This window comes from Canis lupus, chromosome 20, assembly GCF_011100685.1.
Source record: "Canis lupus familiaris isolate Mischka breed German Shepherd chromosome 20, alternate assembly UU_Cfam_GSD_1.0, whole genome shotgun sequence".
In the NCBI taxonomy this organism is placed as follows: Eukaryota; Metazoa; Chordata; class Mammalia; order Carnivora; family Canidae; genus Canis; species Canis lupus.
The window spans coordinates 34420492-34442665 of NC_049241.1; the positions used below are offsets into that span (position 1 = coordinate 34420492).

General features: G+C 35.8%; 1 protein-coding gene across 1 annotated transcript in view; it reads left to right on the plus strand.

The window, feature by feature from the left end:
- ERC2 (ELKS/RAB6-interacting/CAST family member 2) overlaps window positions 1-22174 on the plus strand; it is a 946536-nt gene that overhangs the window by 327680 nt on the left and 596682 nt on the right. The window contains exon 7 of the mRNA XM_038566126.1: window positions 18250-18417. Coding sequence (XP_038422054.1) covers window positions 18250-18417 — 168 coding nt within the window. The remainder of the gene's footprint in view (window positions 1-18249; window positions 18418-22174) is intronic.

Here is a 22174-nt window from a genome sequence, read left to right on the forward strand (position 1 = left end):
AATTCTTACTGTATTTGAAAAAAAGTGCATTGTGACACTCAGCAATAACATAATTGTTACTTTTTGTGACTAAATGATACTGCTTTTTGATATTCCACCCACTCATCATTTCAGAGTTCACAGTTCCTAGAGAGGAATTAAAATCTTTTTCTTGCTATTGAAGGGGAACATAATGTTTGACAGATACAGAAGGGTAATAAAGGCATCTGGACTTGCAAAGATGCTCCAGAAAGTTTACTCCCAGGGTTGGTGTACACTTAGGCCAAGATGGATAGCTCTTGAAGGGAGGTTAATATTTTTTCTAAATTTACTTGTCTTACAAAATTGTCTTGGTCTCTTCTGCACTGGTCAATCCCGTCTGTCATGTATGCGGGACACCTGAAGTCATTTAAAACATCTAAGTCACTTGAAAGCCTTATGAAAATGCAGATGGGTTAGGGCCAGAGATTCTGCATTTCTAAAACTCTCTCAGGTGATGCCAATGCTGCTGGTCTGTGGACCACACTTGCAGCAACAGTGATCTAGATTGTACTCCATGTTAGAGAGAGAAGGGTGCCTATGAATCTTGTTGAGATCTATCTAGATTCTCATACCTGGCAATGTGACTGGTACCCAAAAGATGCTTAGTACGTATTTGTTGAATGAATGAGAAAACTCCCTGCTTCTAAGTTTACTATTAAATGTAGCAAATATGTCTTAGAAAAACTCAGAGATTAGTAAAGCAAAGCAAAGGTGAAGCAGAGATAAACTTATTTCAGTCTTCTCACCTGACTTACTTTCATTGCTATAGTCTAGCAGCCAGACTAACATTTATGGCTGATTTGAGACTCAGCAGGTGGGCCTGTTGGGGGTGATGGCTGCTAGGTGTTCAATTCCAGGGTTTATTTATTAATTGCCCTTTAAATACCTATTTTACATTTTTGAATGATAGATATAAAAATGTCTTGGGTATGAATCTTTAAGTAGAAGTTATGAGTTGTAATTGATGTATAAAATTTTTACAAGTGTTATTTTATGAAAGTGTGGAAATAAAATGATTTGAAAGATATTCAATTCAGATATTTTTTCCAACTAATAAGGAATGAGCGAACACATTTCAGCTATTTTTCCCTCCTGAAACTTTATTTCCCACATTCTTACAGTCCTTAATGAAAATACAATGTAAAAGCAAGACAATTTCATGGTTGTACTATCTCAAGACTATTTGAAAAATGTCACCTCAGACATGTAGTGGTAGGTTTTTAGAGTATGAGAGCCTATGTTCTTTCATTGCTTTGAGCTCAGAGGAGGCTGTGGCTGTCAGTAAACCACGTTTGAGTTACAGAAGCCAACAAGGTGATCTGGGTATTTAAGCACCTAATTATTCAATGGAGATTAATGATAGTAAGTTTTCCCTTGAAGAGCCAAACATTGTTTTGACTCTTCACTTTAGCATATAATCCTGAGCATAATGTGGTCAATAAAATCCTAATTTTTATTTTAAAATTGACTTCTAGAGGAATTATACTGGGAAAAATCAAATCAAATAGAATACTTTGCTGTAGGACTTCCCAGAGCCATTAATGGTAATGTAAGCATTAATTATTCTCAAACTTATTTGATGCTGCAATCCCTATTTCACAGAGCTTTTGTGTTCTGTGGATTTTGGGAAAAGCTGTTCTGTGTGTATTTCATTTTCTCCATCTCCAAGGAAGGTCCACAATGATCTGCTCTAAGAGTTTGCTTATGTGTAAACATAATCAAAATGAGTACTTGAGGGGTGCCTGGGTGGCTCAGACGGTTAAAGTGTCTGCCTTCAGCTCAGATCCCAAGGTCCTGGAATGGAGCCTCACATCAGGCTCTCTACTTAGCAGGCCCTCTGCCTGTTCCCTCTCCCTCTGCCTGCCCCTCCCTCTTCTTGTGTTCACTCACTCTCAATCTCTGTCAAATAAATAAAATCTTAAAAAAAAATGAATACTTGAAAAATCACTACATAAATTGTTTTAAAATATCAGTGGTAAGTAACGTGTAAAAGATGTTCAGATGAAGAAAACTCTGGTGATTGGGAGTAAATGTTGTTCTACCTTCTAAAACTACACTTTTCACGACGTTACAGCATTATGTCTTCACTCTAGATCAGTACTTTTTTAAAAAGATATTTATTTACTCATGAAAGACACACAGAGGCAGAGACATAGGCAGAGGTTCGATCCCAGAACCTAGGGATCATGCCCTGAGCCACCCAGGCATCCTTCGAACAGTACTTAGAGTTTTTGAGATGTGCAGTTAGCATCAGTTTTGAAGGGCAACAACCATCTACCACACTGAGCCATATTAGGACCTGTGAGGTGGTTGCCTTCCATTGTTCTCCTTAAATATAGAAGTTTATAGTAATTCATCTCAGTCTTAGAGATTTGAAAAAAAAAAAAAAGATGAAATTTCTTCTCCCTGAATTCCTTAAACAGAGGCAGCAGAGAAGCTGTGACCATGGCAGTCATTTTATTTACCTTTATATTTCATACTTAGATTTCCTCACATCATTCTTTGCCTCAGCATTTTGAGTATCTTCTTGGGCACAGTCAATACACCATCTGACATATCTATGTATTTTGTATCTGTTCTTTTCTCTGGACCTTAATGATATACTCGTATCTCCTTTTCTCCATGCTCAAGATTTCAGGTATGAGGTCTGTTGTCCTTAAACTTGACTTCTTAAAGAACACAAATGTAAATAAGGACAGGAAAAATAGATCATTATTAAAGTGACTTCCTCAACAACCACCCTCCCCTTTTCTTTTCTTTTCTTTTCTTTTCTTTTCTTGTCTTTTCTGTTCTTGTTGTTGCTGGGGTTTGGTCGGTTTGTGCGGTTGGGTTCGGGCTGGGAGCTTGGGATGTCTGGGGTTGCTTTCTTTGGGGTACGTGTGTTTATTTTTTGCGTGGGTTAGTGTGCTTGCTTTCTTTCTTTCTTCTTTTGTTCTTTATTTCTTTTCTGTTTCTTTATTTTCTTTCTTTTCTCTTTTCTTTTCCTTTCTTTTCTTTTCTTTTCTTTTCTTTTCTTTTCTTTTCTTTTCTAAGTATCTTGAGACACCTGTAGCTAAAAGGGAAAAAAGTTTGTGAGGAAAAAAGAAAAGTTGATTAAGGAAATTAGTAATAGTTAAAAATATTATTTTTAAAATGTGTTCACTATTTGGTGAAATTGTTTAACTCAGATGCATATAGGTCAAGAGAATTTTTTTCTTTAAAGATTTTATTTATTTATCATGAGAGAGACAGAGAGAGAGAGAGGCAGAGACAGACACAGGCAGAGGGAGAAGCAGGCTCCAAGCAGGGAGCCTGACGTGGGACTGGATCTGGGGTCTCCAGGATCACACCCTAGGCTGAAGGTGGCGCTAAACCGCTGAGCCACCCAGGCTGCCCGATAATTTTCTTATGTTACGAAACTTTCTATCTTAACCCTGTTCTGATCTTTCTTTAGCAGTATGTAATTTTTAAAAGTGCGGTAAAAAGCTCCATCTAACCTAGTTAGAAGCTGGCGGGCAGTTGTGGTCATTGCTAACTAAAGCTTCAAGATTTGATGGAGGGGAAAGCTGATGGTTTCCCTCCCACTCCCCTTGCGTATGTGATAGAGACCTGAAATTCTAAGTGTATCAAAAATTAAGGTATAAGACATGAGGACCACAAAGTGTACTGTACATACACACACGTCTTTATATATGTATATATATGTACATATGTATGTACATATGAATATGCTCACTTAGGCTTGGGTCTGAAATCCCAGAAGATTTTGTATTAGAAAAGCACAGATGTAGGCCCTTTCTTTTACATTTAACTTTCAGTTAAACTCTTGTAAAGATTGTACTTAGATATTTGTAGATGCTGAAAGATTGTATCTCAAAAAGAGGAAATTACTGTCACATTGATTAGGGTTTTAATTGATAACTATCTTTTTATATGTCTTAAAGTAATAATATAATCTTAAGGCTTTCATAAGGATAAATAAAAGTGTTAATAGTGGGTATATCTGAGTGATGGGACTTGTGCAATCATAATTATATAGCTTTTTTCAAGTATTCTGTAATGAGCTTGTCGTAATTTTTTTTTAAATTTTTATTTATTTATGATAGTCACACACAGAGAGAGAGAGAGAGAGAGAGAGGCAGAGACACAGGCAGAGGGAGAAGCAGGCTCCATGCACCGGGAGCCCGATGTGGGATTCGATCCTGGGTCTCCAGGATCACACCCCAGGCCAAAGGCAGGCGCTAAACCGCTGCGCCACCCAGGGACCCCTTGTCTTAATTTTATAGTCAGAAAAATACTGATTTAAAATGACTCTCATTTATTTAAGAAGGCTCTTATGAATGTTTAGAAATTCTTTTTTCTGCATTCTTTTTATTTTGCTGCTCTTTTTATCTCTGGACTTCTCATAGCTCAGAACTCAAAAGATTCAGTAACGATGCCTCCCTACATATATCAGCTTGGGCTGCTGTAACAAAATACCACTTATGGGTGGCATATAAAACAGAAATGTATTTTCTCACAGTTCTGGAGGCTGGAAGTCCCAGATCAGGGTGCAAGCGAGTTGGGTTCTGGTGAGAGCTCTCTCTTCCTGGCTCACAGATGGCCACTTTCTTGCTGTGTCCTCACATGGCAGAGAGCAAAAGAGAGAAAAGAAGCTCTGTAGTGTCTCTTTTTATGAAGGCCTCATCCTTATGACTGCTTGTAACACTGATCACCTCTTAAAGGCCTTGTCTCCAAATGCCATCAAGTCTCCATTACATTAGGGGTTAGAGCTTCAAATAGGAATTTTGGAGGCATGCATTTAGTCCATGACACCCCTTTTACTCAAGCTGGAAGTATAAAGGATTTCTAGAAATTGCATTTGGAATAGAAAAATACTGGCAGGCTGTACATAAAACATGAGTCATGGTTATCTCTTGGTAGTAGGATAAGAGGGGATTCTCTCCATTTTCTAGGAATTTAAGATATATTACTTTTATAACTGGAAAAAATAACAATACTATTTTAAAAGGAAAACAAAATGCTATAAAATATAACATTCCATAATAATCTTTGAAATTTCAGAATCTTTTTATTTCATTTTCTTGTTTTTTTTTTCTGAGAATTAATAAAAATATCTTCAGCACTTAAAGCACTTGGATGGTCACACATAGTGGCACTCAGTAAGAAGTTGTTTCTCCTCATTTTCTTCCACTTAATGATGATGACGATGTTAAATGATAATAGTATTGATTATTACATTGCCCCATGAGACATGACATCGACCACATAATGTAAGAAATTAGAATGGAAAATAGCCACAAAATCAGGACAAATACTTGTTGCAAAGTTTTTTCTATGAGTTAGTTATAAATAGAATAGACCATTCATTGTCTTTACTTTTGGAACTCTTTAGTCTTCTAGATTCTTGAAAATAAGTTGGTAAAAAAAATGAGTTTGTGTTTTTTTCCCCTCCATTAACATTGAATTACAAATGTAATATCAGCTCTTTGGATTTGCACAATAAAAGGGCAGGTAGATGGTGTCAGGGAGAAAACTTATAGTCAAACTTTCAATGTGTTTTATTCCAAAGACTGGTTGGAGTTTAACACCTCAGGTTGGAGAAGGTTTTTTCTTTTCCCCTGTAAGAGTTCGCTCTCTTCTCGTCTTTCTAAAGCAATATTTCTTGCTATGCTCTACCGTATACATAGAGTCTGTCATTTCCTTAAAAAATTCTCTATGGTTTTTTTTTCCCTTCTCAATCCCACAGTTGAGTGTAATATTTCTAGTTTTTTAACTCTGAAAATCAGTAGATTAGAAATGTCCTACAAGGTGACTTATGTTTATTTTGTCATGCAGGGAGCTGCTTGCCAAATAAATCATTACAATGTACAGTTGCTATAAATTTTCAATATTTAGTGTATCAGTCATACTAAGTCAGGATTCAGTTATTTAATTTCATTGATGTCTGTATTCTAGATGAGAATCCTTTTCCTCATTAGTAGATTTTAATTTCCTTCGCTCTCAGAGTCATATTCCAAGCATGCCTTATAAAACCGGCCACATAATATACACATGAACAAACTGTTTTTGCATTTACAAGTAGACTAGAAATTGTACACTGGTAAACTGTATCTGAAATTATAAATTTGTCCACTTAAATGGTGTTTTTTTTTTTTTTTTTAACACTTTAGATCACTTTTATCACTGTTGCTTTGGTAATTTGATTCCCAGACATTAGACAAACATATCTAGGCAACTCTCCATGTTGTATTGACACGTGTTCTTTATTGGAAACTTAAAAAATATCTTACAAATGATCCTCAGAAGTGAAAAACATAAATTATCCTGAATTCAGGGTTATGTCTATACCATAGTTAATGTATTACTACCCAAAATACTTCTGAAATTCTGTTTTGATGATACTAAAAAAACAATTTTATTTCCTTCTTTTTATTCCCATTTTTTTTTTTTTTTTTAAAACAACAGGACACAAAAATTGCTTCATTGGAGCGAAACATAAGGGATCTGGAGGATGAGATCCAGATGTTAAAAGCCAATGGTGTGCTGAACACTGAGGACCGCGAAGAAGAGATCAAACAAATAGAGGTTACAAAAGTCACTCCAAGTTCATGAAAACCAAGGTATGGTCCAAAGTTATAAACTTTTATACTCTTAATGTGACTGGAAAGTTACGGTTTGCATACATACTTTCCCCAAATGCCCACATAACCTGTTTTATGTGATATGATGAAATATATGGACAATAAAGAAGAATGTAGAACATTTTTTGTTCGGAAGTGTAGATTCCAAAAAGAGATCAGGGAACATCTTTGGTTGAATTTCTACTTACTAAGGTGTTCAAGATTTTCTAATAAGTAAGTTGGTGTCTTGGGAATTAACATTTATTTTTAATAGTCTCCTCTCTTCCAAATTTCTTGAGTTTTCATAAGTTTGATATTTGTGAAGTTTCTATCATTGCCAAATTTTGGCCCATGCCTAGGAAGGTGACTGTGTCCAAAGGTGTTGATCCTGGAAGCCAATTTAATTTCCAGTTGTATAAAGACATTTTGGTTTTAGCATAGTTTTTAAGGCAGAATTGACTTTGCATTCCAATACTACTACTTAAATTATTCAACTTCTTTAAGCCTCAGTTTTTTCATCCATGAAATAGATGCAGGAGAAAGGAAACTACCTTCATCTTTGGGTTGCCTTGACAATTTCAAGAGATTATGCATTTAAAGCACTTAGCCCCTGACTAATCTCTAGAAAGCATTTAATACATGTCAGGCATTGTTATTATTGATATCTATTGCTATGGAATATTTATAAAATATAATTATAGTAACCTGTTCTATTAACTTATATTAATATTGCTAGTTTTAAAGAATTTGGTTTGTTATTTTTCATTAAACTTTGGGCTAAAATGAACTAAACTCTTAAATATCTATTATTTTTACATATGCATAATTGTTAAGTTTATGAATAGCTCTATGTAGGTCTTTTGAGACTTGGAGATGCTTTTATTTATCCCTGGATTTAAACTATTTTGCGTCTGAAATAATAACCACATCAGTTTAAATTTTGTTTTTTCTACCATGTACTCTTAAACACTCCTGTTCTTGTTCAAAGTTTTACTTTTGTTTGTTGCCTTATAAAATGCAGCAGAGTTAAGAGTAATGCAGACTTCTATGAAGAAACAGTGGAAGTAGAGAGAAAAAATGGTTAAGTGATGGTATAATTTTATCATTGTGAAGTATATGCATACTTATTGTGGGGAATTTGCAAACTATAGAGAGGAAATAATATGTAGCATCTACTAAACCATGTCTATGTATGCATGTATGTGCCTTTCTCTAGGAAAAAACAAAAAGTTCGCTTACTTCTGCCAACTTTATATTTGTAAGTTGACGTTGAGATTATGACCAAAAATTTGGATGAAGAGGTGGAGGGGAATTTGAGGAGAATGTCCAGTGGATTTGAATATAACCCCTTCCTTTCAAGGAGTTCCACAAAATGTAGAATGGGCTTTCCTGGTCAAGCCCTCTCTTCCAGTTTCTTTTTTGCAGTCCTTCCCTCTCAGAGAGTTGAGCTGGAGTATAACAAGCCCAATGGTAGGGTGGCCTGTTGACCAAACAATGACCATTCACTCTGGGATTGAAGTTATGAAGATAAGTATGAACTCATAACATTTGGGCAAAATTATTGTTTTGGCCTAAACTTTTCCTCCCCACCCTGTCATTCAGCAGTGGGAAATAGTTCAAGCCCCTTCTACAACTAAAAATGCCATGAAATTTGTCCAGGTCAATAAAACATGTATATGGTCTCCAGCAAGCAGGACTTTATTAGCCCATAGGTGTCTGAAAGACTGTTGGTCCTTGAGTTGGTTTTAATTTTTAATGTTTGGTTACTTTTTATGGTTCTAAAAGTGGTCAGGTCAGAAGGATGTTTGAGGAGAGAAATAGAGTAAGGTGAAAAGAGAGTAGGCTGACGTGGCAAGTGGACTCTGGCAGATCTCTAGCTTGCCTTTGCTAGTTGCATGGTCTTGAGGAGTAACTTATGTCACTCAGCCACTCTTCTATAAAATGGGACAACATTGCAAGCCTTAGAGGGAGACTCACAGGGTTAAATGAAATAATGTAATTAAAATGCCTGGCTTAAAAAAGTAGCTAATAATCATCCCCATTATTACTGAAGAAGTATTACCAAACCTAATAATAATAGTAATAATAATAATAATGTAATATTTGACTTGACTAATGGGGAAAATAGATTTCTAAGAATACAAATAAAATGAGTTTTTATACTGTCATGCAGATACCCTCATAGATTGACAAAAGCTACGTAGTAAGCATTTTTTATATTTTTTCCGTTGATAGAATGTTCTTATTGGATTAAATCTCAACATAGTTTTTATACTTCATATCATTACTTCAATTGCTGATTTTTCTTATTTTTGTTTTGAGAGGCAAGTATGGGTATGGTTGAGCAGGTCTATTAAGACCTAGGTATTGCCAAACATTTAGTCCTGAGTGCTTGTATTCTGTGCTTTGTGGGATCTGGGGGCTGTGTGAACTGATTCCAGTTGGATGAATCACTTGTCATGGAACTTATTAAATTTTAGAGGCATGGAATTGATATCCTCTGAAATTGGATTACTACCATAGTTCATGGTCCATTGTGGCCTGTTTGGATAACTTTTTTACAAAATTTATATGAATATGCTGCTTGTCAACATTATCACAGATATCTGAAGAGTTAATTTTGACAATTGTTTAGTGTCAGCATTAGAGTCTCTTGAATTTTTCATTCATTCATTCATTCATTCATTTATTTAAAGATTTTATTTATTTATTCATGAGAGAGAAAGAGAGAGAGAGAGAGAGAGAGAGAGAGGCAGAGACACAGGCAGAGGGAGAAGCAGGCTCCATGCAGGGAGCCTGATGTGGGACTTCATCCTGGGTCTCCAGTATCAGGCCCTGGGCCAAAGTTGGTGCTAAATCGCTGAGCCACCCCGGCTGCCCGAACTCTTTCATTTATACAGAATTGTATGGATAAAGCTTTCAATGGTGGATTTTTTTAGCTCTCTGATTGCCAAAGACTTACCAAACCCCGTTTTTAGCACATGACACTGCGCTAGCTACAGAGGGGCTCTTAAAAGTAGTGCATATTCAGAAATGTTTCTCACTTCAAAGTCAACACTGACCACTTAGTTGGGAAAGTAAGAAATGTCCTAGAAAAACTACTCCAAAGATTTGATAAGAGTAGAGGTCACTTGTGGCTGCAGTAATACAAGTAGTTTAGGGGTTAGTTAGTGTTTTTTGTCTAAATAACCAGATTGGCAAAATAGCAATGACAGGTCTGGTGAAGAGTGCAAACTCAAATTAGTGACTGAGCAAACCTAGAAGGATAAGTAAAAATACCATCCTAAACCAACTCCACACAGAAGAGGAAGTGGAAAGAACTCCAGTCTATGTGAAATGGCAGGTTTTCCAAAAAAGGAAAGAAATGTTAGATTTAAATTGTGAACACCTAGAGGCTCTGAAGCTTACTGAGGGAAATGGAAATGTAATTGTGAAACTCAGGGGTTTAGTGAGGCAGTGATAGAAATGAAAATCAGAAGTGACTTTGGATCCCAACTAGCAAAAAATGCAGGCATAGTTGACTTTAGAAACTGTTATTTTAACAGTTTTTAAAGACCTTGGTCTTGGTAAAATATTTCAGAAATTCTTAATGAGATGCTACATAAGGAAGGGAGTGGAACTCCGGAAACCAAATCTGAAATTGCAGTTAAATATTGTTACTTCTTCTAGCTGTTTGTAATGAATATGTAGAAAGCTTTTAAAAGGGTCCAGAGAACTTTTTTACCTGGTATTTTGGAGAGGCACTTTCAGAGTGATAACAGTTTGCAAAGAGCAGCCTTAGAGGTGTTCTTCAATGTGAATATTTCTTTAATGGAAATCTAAAATGAGTTCTATCATGATTCTCTGGAAGTTCACTACTTTAAAAAAAATATATAAGATAAAAAATTCAGCCTGATTATGAAAAAAAAAGCTCCTAAAATTGGATAAACACATATTTACATTCTCCTTTTATTTTTTGTTTTTTGGAAATTTTAGCCAGAAATTGTTTTTATGACTCATTGGTGATAATTGTCTCAGCATTTGATTTCTCTTCATTAACAGGGCATGACTTCAAATCATTCTCAATCTCAGTATGTAATTATTTGCTCCAAGTGGGTAATAAAGGCAGCTAATAATAATTCTTGTATACAAACTCATTTTTTAGATGCAATAGTATATTGAAATAGGCAATTTTAAGTTTCAGTGAAAATTTGACATAGAAACAATGTTGTGGATGTAAAGGGAGTACTGCTTGCATTAATTATTAAAATAAGTAGTGGCAGCCCTGGTGGCTCAGCAGTTTAGCATCGCCTTCAGCCCAGGGCGTGATCCTGGGGACCCGAGATCGAGTCCCACGTCAGGCTCCCTGCATGAAACCTGCTTCTCCCTCTGCCTGCGTCTCTGCCTCCCTCTCTCTCTCTCTCCCCCCCCCGTGTGTGTGTAATAAAAATAAATAAATAAATAAATAAATAAATAAAATAAGTAAAGCATGTAGGTGAAGGGAAAGGAAGTATTTTAAATAGCCATGTGGATGGAATGGCATGCACGCACCTCCATTTTGACGCTGAACAGATGACTGGGACTGGTAGGGTCTCTTGAAAGCTTTGTGATTAAATGAAGTAGAAGTAAAGACCCAAATTGCTTTTATAAATTATGTCATAGAAAAACCATGACATAACATGTTTGCAAAGGTGGAAGGAAAATTGCAAAAAATTTAAAAAATACAGTTTAGAGTCTCAACTTGTGCAAAGATACCAGACATAGTTGGCCAGGATGGAAATCCCTGCATCTTGAAGCCCTTTGGCACATGCACGTTTTCCCTGAGAACTGAGACTCAACCCTGAAAACTTAGAGGACTCAGACTGCACAGACAGAATCTAGAGGTCATGAAAAGCATGAGTCACCATCAGGAGCACTGTTGAGCCTCTAAGAATGGAATGTACCATGTAAATAATTGTTTTTCTGTAGGGAAAGAGTGATGGCATCCCTTGTTCTATATGAGGCTTTGTTCCTAGTGTAACACATTTTTCATCTACTGATCTTAGTACTTCTGTATTAGTCACTCTCTCTGTTTTAGGAGTTTGCCAAAGACACTGCTCTGCTGTCTTAGATCTCCTCTTTTATTCTGAATTTGTAACACATTTTCTTATTAACCTCTGAAGGATTACAAACCTCATAACCCAAACTGCATGATAATAAGCATATCACTTTCTAGACATGAGGGCCATATCTGTAGTGAAAAAGAAGCTGTTTTCCTTGGCAAGGGAGTGTTTTCAGGGTGTTGGTTGTGTCACAGACGTAAGTGGTGGAAGAACTTTCAGACGAGATGAAGTGTTCCTGATGTCCACATGGACTTCATATAAAGCGTGTGATGTAATTCCGATTGGCTTTTCTTCTTGCCATCACCGAGACAGACCTTCCCCAGTCTCAGTTCTCATGTATGTTTGATTGCATCACTTTCCATTTTTATTGAGTTTATTGCTGTAAAAGAAGCAAAAGGCATATTTTTATGGAAGAATATGATTTTCTACCCTGTAACTATATTCCCCTTAGAAAAGCCCTTTTCTGTTATTGTCTGCATAAAGTACTTATTTAAAATTTACCTCATGGCTATGATAGTCTGAAAGCTATTTAAAGCAACTGTCTATTTAATATTTATAGACTGAAATAGTTTTATCATTATCAATCTATTTTTGTTGAATAAAGTAGGTGCATGTAGAACTTGTCATGTTCTTCCTTCCTATTAAATACCATTCTGTTGATCAAGTTATTTCATCCAATTTCCTCTCTCAATACCCCATTCCCATACTAAATTTCTACTCTGATACTTGTAGAAGCTAGCCCAGATCATTTTTTTATATGATAAACATCATCTTTGCTTAAGCATGTAAAGTTCAAAGTTTTTTTAACTTTATTTTAGGACGAATCAGTTTCATATGTGGAATTAACTATATATTGTGCTGTGAGCTACAACTGCATATGATTTAGAACTATAACCCATGTGAAGAATGCTGATCTTGCTGATCATAACAGATTTTATTTCTTTTATAATTTTAGTTAATCCTAATCCAGATTTTTCCCTTTTTTAATTGTATAGTCTGTTCTTGTTGTATGAGAGAGAGAGTGAGAAAGAGATAACTTACTTTTATTTTAGGTAGAAATGATTATAGATTCATGATTCCTTAAATTATAAAGAAGAAACATGTTCCATGGATTTCATATATGTGATCAGTGTCGCTATCTCTTCACACATACCCAGATCATATTGATAATCAATCACAATTCTTTTTCAGTGACTCTTTAAGCGTCCTCAGAATCCTTCTCAAGACTGCCAGTCACTACCAAATATTTAAATTTGGCAAGCAAAATGAAACCTATTTGCCCCCTGATCTAGTCTGACTTCATTCTGCAAATGAGATTTCATCTCAGCCTTTCCAGGGAATTGCACAACCTGAACAATTCCAAAAAAGGGGGTCTTATTTCTTTGTAAGCATCCCATTCTACTCATTCTCATAAGTTATTGTCAGTAGTTTGGTTCTTGTTTATGCTAGTTTTAGTTGTTGAAAAGAACAACAAATGCTAGATAAAATACATTTTCAAAACATATATTTAAAAATGTACTTATAAACTGTCAAGTTAGAAAGAATCTCAAGGGCAAAAACTAAACCAAAGAAGGGAGCTGGAGTGATGATAGAGCACTGATTCTGTCTTCTCGTTGGCATTTTCTAGACGGTGAACTTGAGCATTAGTTTCCATAGTCACGGGGACATTGAAGGAAAGAGAGAAGCCTGAGTTTGTTCAAGATGAAGAGTCAAATAGGAATTCTACTACCCCTACCACATTAAGCTGGGATCTCAGACAGCTACACGCTTTAGTACAAACTAAAAAACCTCCTCACTATACTCTCCTCCCACCTAGACTAGGTGAATCCAGGGAAAATTATCTATTTTAAAACTTTGAGCCAAGTGAAAGGTAAAAACAAAAACAAACTAGCTTTGAGAATCCTTAACAACAGGTGTCTCTTGCACAGATGTGCAGTGTATAAGGTGATCAAAAAACTTCAAGTAGAGAATGGAGTTTAAAGGGGTACTTGGTTGATAGTGCCCAGGTATTGGCAGAGACAGATGCTCTGAAGGGCTACATGTTCAACTTAGATCTCAAAGTTTTCCTCCAAATAAGGTTCCAAAAAACATGATCACACAGTAAAAGTTTTTTTCTAAATCACAAAACTTGACAGAAATCAAGCTACCATAATTGATAGCTGGTATAAAAAAAATAGCAGAACTGTGGCATATTCATTCAGTGTAGTATTACTCAACAATAAAAGGGAATGAAGTACAGATATGTACTATAATATGGATGAACCTTGGAACATTGTGCTGTGTGGAAGAAGCCAGTTGCAAAGTATGTATAAGATTCCGTTTATATAAAATTCCCAGAATAGACAGAAGGTAAATATGAGTTGCCTAAGGCTGGGGGTACAGGGTGAGGAATATGGAGAGTGACTTCTAATCATTACAAAGTTTCATTTTGGGATGATGAAAATCCTCTAACATTTGATTATCATGAGGGTTGCACAATTCTGTGAATATACTAAAAATCATCAACTGTACCCTTTAAGCAGTTGAATTGTATGGCATATAAATTATATTTCAGTAAAGCTATTTAAAAAGGCAGCTAATGGAAAAAAGTCCCATTATCTGTAAAGGAATGAATTTGAGTGATAGCTTGAATTTTTAATAGCTTCTGTTAGCCAAAAGTTGGCTGAGAGAAAATATCTCTTTACCTAGAAAATTACTTTTAACACTCAGCAACAATATTAAAAAAATGAAGTTGAGATATTTTTAGACAGAAATTTAACTTGCCACCAACAAAATCCTACTACAAGAAATTTAAATGATGCATTTACACAAAAGGAGATTTCTGACAGAATATTTGAGATGCAGGGATGAATAACAAAGCTAGTGACAAATGTTGGGGCTATATCTAAACTGACATGGACTGTAACAAAATAATGTTGAATTCAAAGCAAAACAGGAAAGAACTGAGATATATGACAATAATGTGTATGTCAACGGGATGGTGGCTGAACTTAAAGTGTCTCAAGATCCTTCTATTATTCAGAAAGAATGTAAGCATAGACTGACTTTAGACTAAGGTAGATTAAAAATGTAAGTGTGCTATACTTTCTAGGGCAGTAACCTAAAGATTAGAAATAATTGAAGTAAACATAAAATAAACAAAATAAAATGATAACTTTCAAATGAGTAGAGGCAAAAAAGAATAGGAAAAAAGTCATTCAAAAGGTAAGAAGGAAAAGAGAAGAAATAGAAAAGGCAGTATATTTAGAAAGCGTGAGGTAAAATGGTTGAAATAAAATCACATACATTGTAATGTTAATAAATGCTCCATTTAATTTTATCAGAAAGGATAAAAGCATCTCAGTATATGCTATTTGTAAGAGACATCTACAACATAAAGTTAATGACACATTGAAAGTGAAAAAAAGACACACCAGCCAAATAATAACCATGAGAAAGCTGTTGTAGACTTTTAAGGCAAGGGAATAATTTTCAAGCCAATATAGACTGTTGTGCTCAATAATTTTTGGATACAAATTCTTTTCTAGCACACAGTATACAAAGTACATTTATGATAACTGACTACATACTGTGTCATAAAGCAAGATACACGAATTTCAAACAGACCTTGTTCTTTATTCACAAAGCAAACAAGCAAGAAAAAAACCACAAAGATGACTAGGAAACATCCATGTATTTGTAGGGTAAGAAGCATACTTATAAATTATTTGTGAGTTGAAGGATAAATAATAATGGAAATCAGAAAACATTTAGGACTGAACAATAATGTTAATACTACATAATCAAACTAGTGAGATCGAGCTAAAATGATACTGACAGGGAAATTTATAGTCTTAAGACATATATATGGTAAGAAAAAGGGGTAAAAATTAGTGAGATAAATATCCAATTTACAAAGTTAGGAAAGGAAAATTGAATAAATCCAAAGAAAGTAGTAGGAAGTAAATAATTAAAAAAAATAAGAACACTAATGAAATAGAAAATAAGAATTTTAGGTGATCGACACAGCCAAAATTGACTCTTTGAAGAGATTATTTAACATGACATACTTCTGCTGAGCCGCATCAAGAAAAAGAGAGTAAAATGAAGGAATATTAGGAATGAAATAGAAGTAAGTCATAGATGCTATAGATAGTGAAAAATAAATGGGTTTTATAAAAATTTCCTAAGTGAAAGTGAATATTTAGATAAAATGAAAAATTCTTAGGAGAAAAAACTTATTAAAATTGTCTCAAGAGATCCCTGGGTGGCGCAGAGGTTTAGCGCCTGTCTTTGGCCCAGGGCGCGATCCTGGAGACCCGGGATCGAATCCCACATCGGGCTCCCAGTGCATGGAGTCTGCTCCTCCCTCTGCCTGTGTCTCTGCCTCTCTTTCTCTCTCTCTCTCTCTCTCTCTCTCTGTGTGTGACTATCATAAATAAATAAAAATTAAAAAAAATAAATAAAATTGTCTCAAATAACTAGAAACACAAATATTCCTATAACCATTAAAGATAGATGAAGTAATGGTTTTTGGAGAAAGAAAATATCAGCTTTAGATGGTTTTACTGATGATTTCTAATAAATGTTAATGGGAAGAAAATTTCAATTTTACACAAACCATTTCAGAACACATTAAAAGAATGAGCACTCCATTTGGAAGGCAAAATTGGTACTAAAACCTGACAAGGAGAGAACGAAATGGAAAAATTACAAACCAGTTTTATCCATAAATATAGATGAAAGATCTTGACAAAGTATTAGCTGAATCCAGGAACTTATAAAAAATATAATGCATCATGACTAAGTGGGGTTTTTCATAGTTGTGCAGGAGAGCTGAGTATTTTAAAAATCCATTAATGTAATTCATTACAATAACATATTAAAGGTGAAAAGTGTGATAAATCATGAGAAGCAGAAAAAATGTTTATTAATATTAAACATTCCTTAATGATTAAAAAAAAACAACTCTTGGCAAAGTTGTAATAAAGGAACTTTCTGAAACTTAAGAGTGCCTATAAAAAGCTAAAGCAAACATCAAACTTAATGATGAAACATTGAAATTCTTCCCTTTAAGACGAGGAACAAGACGAAGGAGCCACAATTTCTTCCAGGCCTCTGTGTCTTTCTACATGGCCTGTCCATGTGGCTGTTATGGGTTTCTTCACAGCATAATGGTTAGAGGGTTGGACTTCTAACATGGTGGCCAACTTCCACCTGGAGGAAGCTAAATCTGCCTGTCTCCTATAGACAAGGGCCAGAACAGGCATACTGACACTTTGGCTGTATTTAGCTGGTTGAAGCAAGGACCAGTTTAGCCCAGGTTCAAGAGGAGGTTAAACAGACTCCATCTCTAGTTGTGAGTGCAGAAAGTGTGTACAAGCTGGAAAAACTAGGTGTCAATCATGTTTGGAGATTATCTACCACAACTTCAGGCTTGTAAAAATGTAAAAGTCTGATGACATAAGATATTGGCCAAGATGTGGAGTGATTGGCACACTTACACACTTCTTGTGACCCTAAAAATGAGTGTAACAACTTGGGTAAACATTTTGATGTTGTCTAGTAAAGTTAAAGATGTGCATACCACATAGTCCAGCAATTTAACTCCTAGATCATTTTTGCTAGGTGTACCAAGTGATATATATAAGAATGTTGGGAATAGCACTTTTTGTTCTAGCAAAAAACCTGGAAACAAACTAACATGTCTATTAACAGCAGAATGGGCAAATAAGTTGTGGAGAAGTCATACAATGAAATTCTGTACTTCAATGAAAATGAACAAATTATATGTACAATAACATCTTTAGGACATAAGATTGAGTAGAAAAAAGCAAAGTACTAAAAACACAGAACAAATAAAGTTGAAATGCAAAAAATATATGTAAAGGACAAGCAGGGAAATGACAAACACAAAATTTAAGGTGATAATTATTTCTGGAGGGGGAAAGAAGAAGAAATGGATTGGGACATAGGTAATTCTAATGATCTTGGTGAATTGAAGGATGAATGTCTCATATTATTTTTCCTATACTTTACAAAGTTATATGTTCTTTGGTGTCTTCTCAATATTTAATATAAACAAAAAACATTTAATGCTTACTTTGGGGGGGTGTGAAGATTCTTTTTTGTTAAATGATGCCCATGAATGATCATTTCCACAATGGAGTAGCAGAGAAGGACCTTGGGTTAATCACCTTTAATAGCATCCTGTTGACCCTTCTGAAGATCATGACGAATAGTTTATGTGGCTTCATGGTTTCCTGGATGAGGAATAGGTATGGCTGAGAAGCCTTCATTTCACTGTGAACCTTGGTTCTCAGTGGGGTGGAAAGTGGAAGGCAATTTGCTGACCTTACCTTTCTGTTTTCTATATTCTTGGCCACCTTTACAGAGCCTCCCTAAACTCATAAGAACTTCCCAAGCCATCTTTTTTAAACTCATGGCTTGCTTTGTTGGGTTAATGACCAGTGGCTACTGAAAATTAAGAGAAATCAGCAGTTCTCAAATGTGAAGAGTAGGAACTGTGGCTTCTAATTTCTTACAATGTTGTTCTTGTTTCACAGATTGATCAGCTGAAGCAGGAGCTTTCAAAGAAGGAGTCAGAACTTCTTGCCTTACAAACAAAGCTTGAAACCCTTAGCAATCAAAATTCAGATTGCAAGCAACACATCGAAGTGCTTAAAGAGTCGCTTACTGCCAAAGAACAGAGGGCTGCCATCCTTCAGACTGAGGTAAGGCACTGTTTCATGATTCTAGGCAGTAGACATTGAGATGACAGAAAATATCCTACCTGGACAGCTTTCTTTAGAATATTCCTTACCAAACCCTTGGGGAGAGATGTGTTTTGGATATCAGATATTCCAGGGATTTTGGAAAGGTAAGATCTATATCACAGATTGCATAACACTGCCAGTGGGGATACAGCAACACCCTGTAACAAACACATAACTCTTCTGCACAAAAAAATTCCTCACTCTAAAGTAGGATAAATAAAGGCTCTATGTAGCATCCTATTAGTTCATGTCAGGTTGTGCCACCAGAGTTTGTTTCACACTGGAATTTTTTTGTTTCATTTTTCAGAGGTTTTTTTTTTTTTTGGATTTGGGAACCATAAATAAGTGGTTGGATCTAGAATGGTTTTATCAAAAATCATAGAAAAGTCAGAATGTCATCTACCTTACTTTACTGTGTATATAGGTCCCTCTTTTAGCGCCTGTGATTCCAAGGGTTTCTTACTTCCTAAAGAGTATCCTCAATTTTCAAGATTCTTTTACCCATTAAAGAAAGTTGATACTGTGTGGGTTTCTTAAAATAAATGTTGGTTTGTTATTTCTTATTCATACTTAGAAGAAAACCAAATACATTTTACTATCCTGTTTCCTTATTTCTCCTCATTGGATTATATCTTTGGTCTGCTAAGAAAGGCAAAACACAAGCTAGTTATTATATAAATAAAACAGTTGCCAGAAAATAAGTTATTGCATGTGGACAACAGCAAAGAATGTGGTAACTCTCCTTGATTTTTTGTGTTGAGGCAGTATTGTTATGTGGATGACTGTAAGATAAGGCAATCTAATTGAGTTGCATGTTCTTGTGCTCTTTAAGCCATGTCTTTGTGTATGTTTTTGGGTCTGTGGAGGGTTTAGATTTTCCTTGGAGTTAATGGGGCCCTTGAGTAGGCCTATGCTCTCAGTCAAGGTGCAACTGAGTGTCCAGAGGTGAAAAGAAACAACTTCCAGATTGGACAGGTCTTGGCATGGATGTGACTCAGCCCTTAGGCACTTGACACTGGTTAATAGCAGTTACTCGATTGCTGCAAACCAAAATGATCAGTTTGGCCTCAATGTAGTAGATATTTCACAGTTAAGAAATATCATTTTCAGTTTTGTATAGTTTCATTGTGAATGTGGAAGCATGGATATTTTATTTTGCAAGGCAAAAATTTGAACTATGCCATAAATTGGAAGACAGCTTGTATCTCTTTTGAAGTGGCTGCAGTGAATAGTATCTAGAACTGTGCTAATACTTTAGCCAGTAGTCACATGTAACCATTCAAATTTAACTAAAATTCAGTAAAATTTAAAGTATAGTCACACTAGCCACATTTCAAGTATTTAATAGTCACATGTGGCTAGTGACTAGTGTATGAGAAAGCACAATTATAGAACATTTCTGCTATCTAGCACTTGTCTAGATAGGAGTTAAAAACTAGGGATCCCTGGGTGGCGCAGCGGTTTAGCGCCTGCCTTTGGCCCAGGGCGCGATCCTGGAGACCCGGAATCGAATCCCACGTCAGGCTCCCGGTGCATGGAGCCTGCTTCTCCCTCTGCCTGTGTCTCTGCCTCTCTCTCTCTCTCTGTGACTATCATAAATAAATAAATAAAAACAAAAAACAACAACAACAAAAAAAACGATAGCTTATGGGAGAAATCCTGCTTACTGCTTGTCTTTATAAATAAAGTTTTATTAGAACACAGTCACACCCTGTCATCTATATGTTGTTTTTGGTTGCTTTTGTGCATCAACAGCAAAATTTAATAGCGACAGAGATCATCTGGCCCTTAAAATTGAAAATATTTACTCTGGCCTTTGTAGAGAAAATTTGCCAAGCCATGGCATTGTGATTTTGTGGGAAAAGGGTTGATTGGAATTGAAATGCCTGGCTGGTCCTCTCTCTAGCAATCATACTCTGAATAGGGCCAGATAGTTTGCTGACCCCTGTTGTAGAACAAGGGTCAAGTTTGTTTTCACAGTGGTTATTCACAACACGTGGTTGTCTTGGGTTGGCAATAATACCAGCATTACTAATAAAGTTAGTCTAATTCTGCTTTTGCTGTGTATTAGGTAGAAGGAAATTTGAGCAAGGCAATATGCTGTGGTATTGCTTGAACTGGTTCTTTTCCAGAAGGAAAGAAAGAAAAGTCAGCTCAGAAAGTGTTACCACCTTCCTTTTATTACCTTACACTGATGAGTGCTGATCCCCCAGCCTCTTTGTCTTTCCTTATACTCTCCCTTGTATTTTACTCCTTTCAAATTAGTGTAGTCCAAATTAGACCTATACATTTTTCATGAAAAAGACAGTGGTGGCATTATGTGGATAGCTTCCATCACATGTTCAATAATTAAAATGACCCAAAACAGAGATAGTGCTTTGAAGTAGGAAAAATTATTCTCTGTGTGCAGAGAAAGTGAGATGATTTTCTAGTTTCCTGCTTTGAAGTTGGGAGTATGAGATTAATGATTTTATCAGCTGGAAACATCCAAGGAAATGTCTTTTGCCTTTTTTCTTCTTTTAAAATCTTTGTAAATGGAAATGGAGAATGTTACCTAATGATGTCCATCTCTTAGGGGAAGCAATTGAGGTTGAAATTAGCTCTGATTGTTGGATCATAAGCAAAGGATTTTTGGCAGAAGGGTAAAGTACATTAAAGTGATTTTCCTGCTTCTTGGAGAAACAGACAGAAATAAGAGTCTCTACCTAACATGTGGTGGGTTAGTGGGTGAGTCAGTGAATGAAGCATGTTATGTTTTGTTGTGCCTTACAATGAAAAAGCTGAGTTTACACTCATATGAAAGATACGGTGCTCATTCTTAGAGGAGGTTATAAGTGATAGTTCTTTCCAGTTAGATTCCTGAGTCATTCTTGAAAGCTCTTGCCAAAACAGAAGAAGGCTGTTCCTAGAATGGGAAGAGCTCTGTTGGTTTATTTGGAAAATCTGTACCAACAGCTGGATTTTGGCTACTCTTACAATATGGTATAAAGGACAGGTGCCACTGGTTTAAAGGTTAATCTCTTCAAGGAAGGCTTTTGCTACTAGGGGATTTGTGTTTAGGAGGTATAGTAGGATGAAGGGTGGGATGGCGGTGGGTGGGGCATGGGAGGCAAGTTGTCTAAGTTTGTGGGTATGTGTCTTGGCTCCTGGATTGGTTTAACTTGTACACATGCCCAGATGCTCTTTGACATGTGTAAATCAGTGGAATAAAAATTACACACACACACACACACACAGATATACTGCTTAGCTCTTAACCTAACATTTTACTTTTTAAAATAGCTTCAAAAGACCCCAAGGCCAACTTTCTTATTTTGCTACTTCCCTTGATGTTTTTATGTACCAACTTACCCCCATATGCCAACACATTAATTCCGTAGCATTAGAGATAGTAATGAATTGGCTTTCCTAAGTGCCTCTATTTTTCTGGATTTTAAGGAATAATTACCAACGTATTCAGAAATTAGGAAGAAGAAAGGCGTAGTTCTTATTCTATGATCTGAAGCGAAATGTATGAAGAACATTAGCATTTAGAAATGGAAGATGTGTGGACATGACTTATTTCTCTATTTTGTAACTGTAACATGAATAAGACTTAAATCTGTCTGAGCCTCCTTGCTTTGATCTATAAAATGTCAGTCACTATGCCAGCCTGATGCATCTATGTGAAAAGCGCTTTGACTCTAAGAAGGTGTTCCAGTTGTAAATTGTGTTA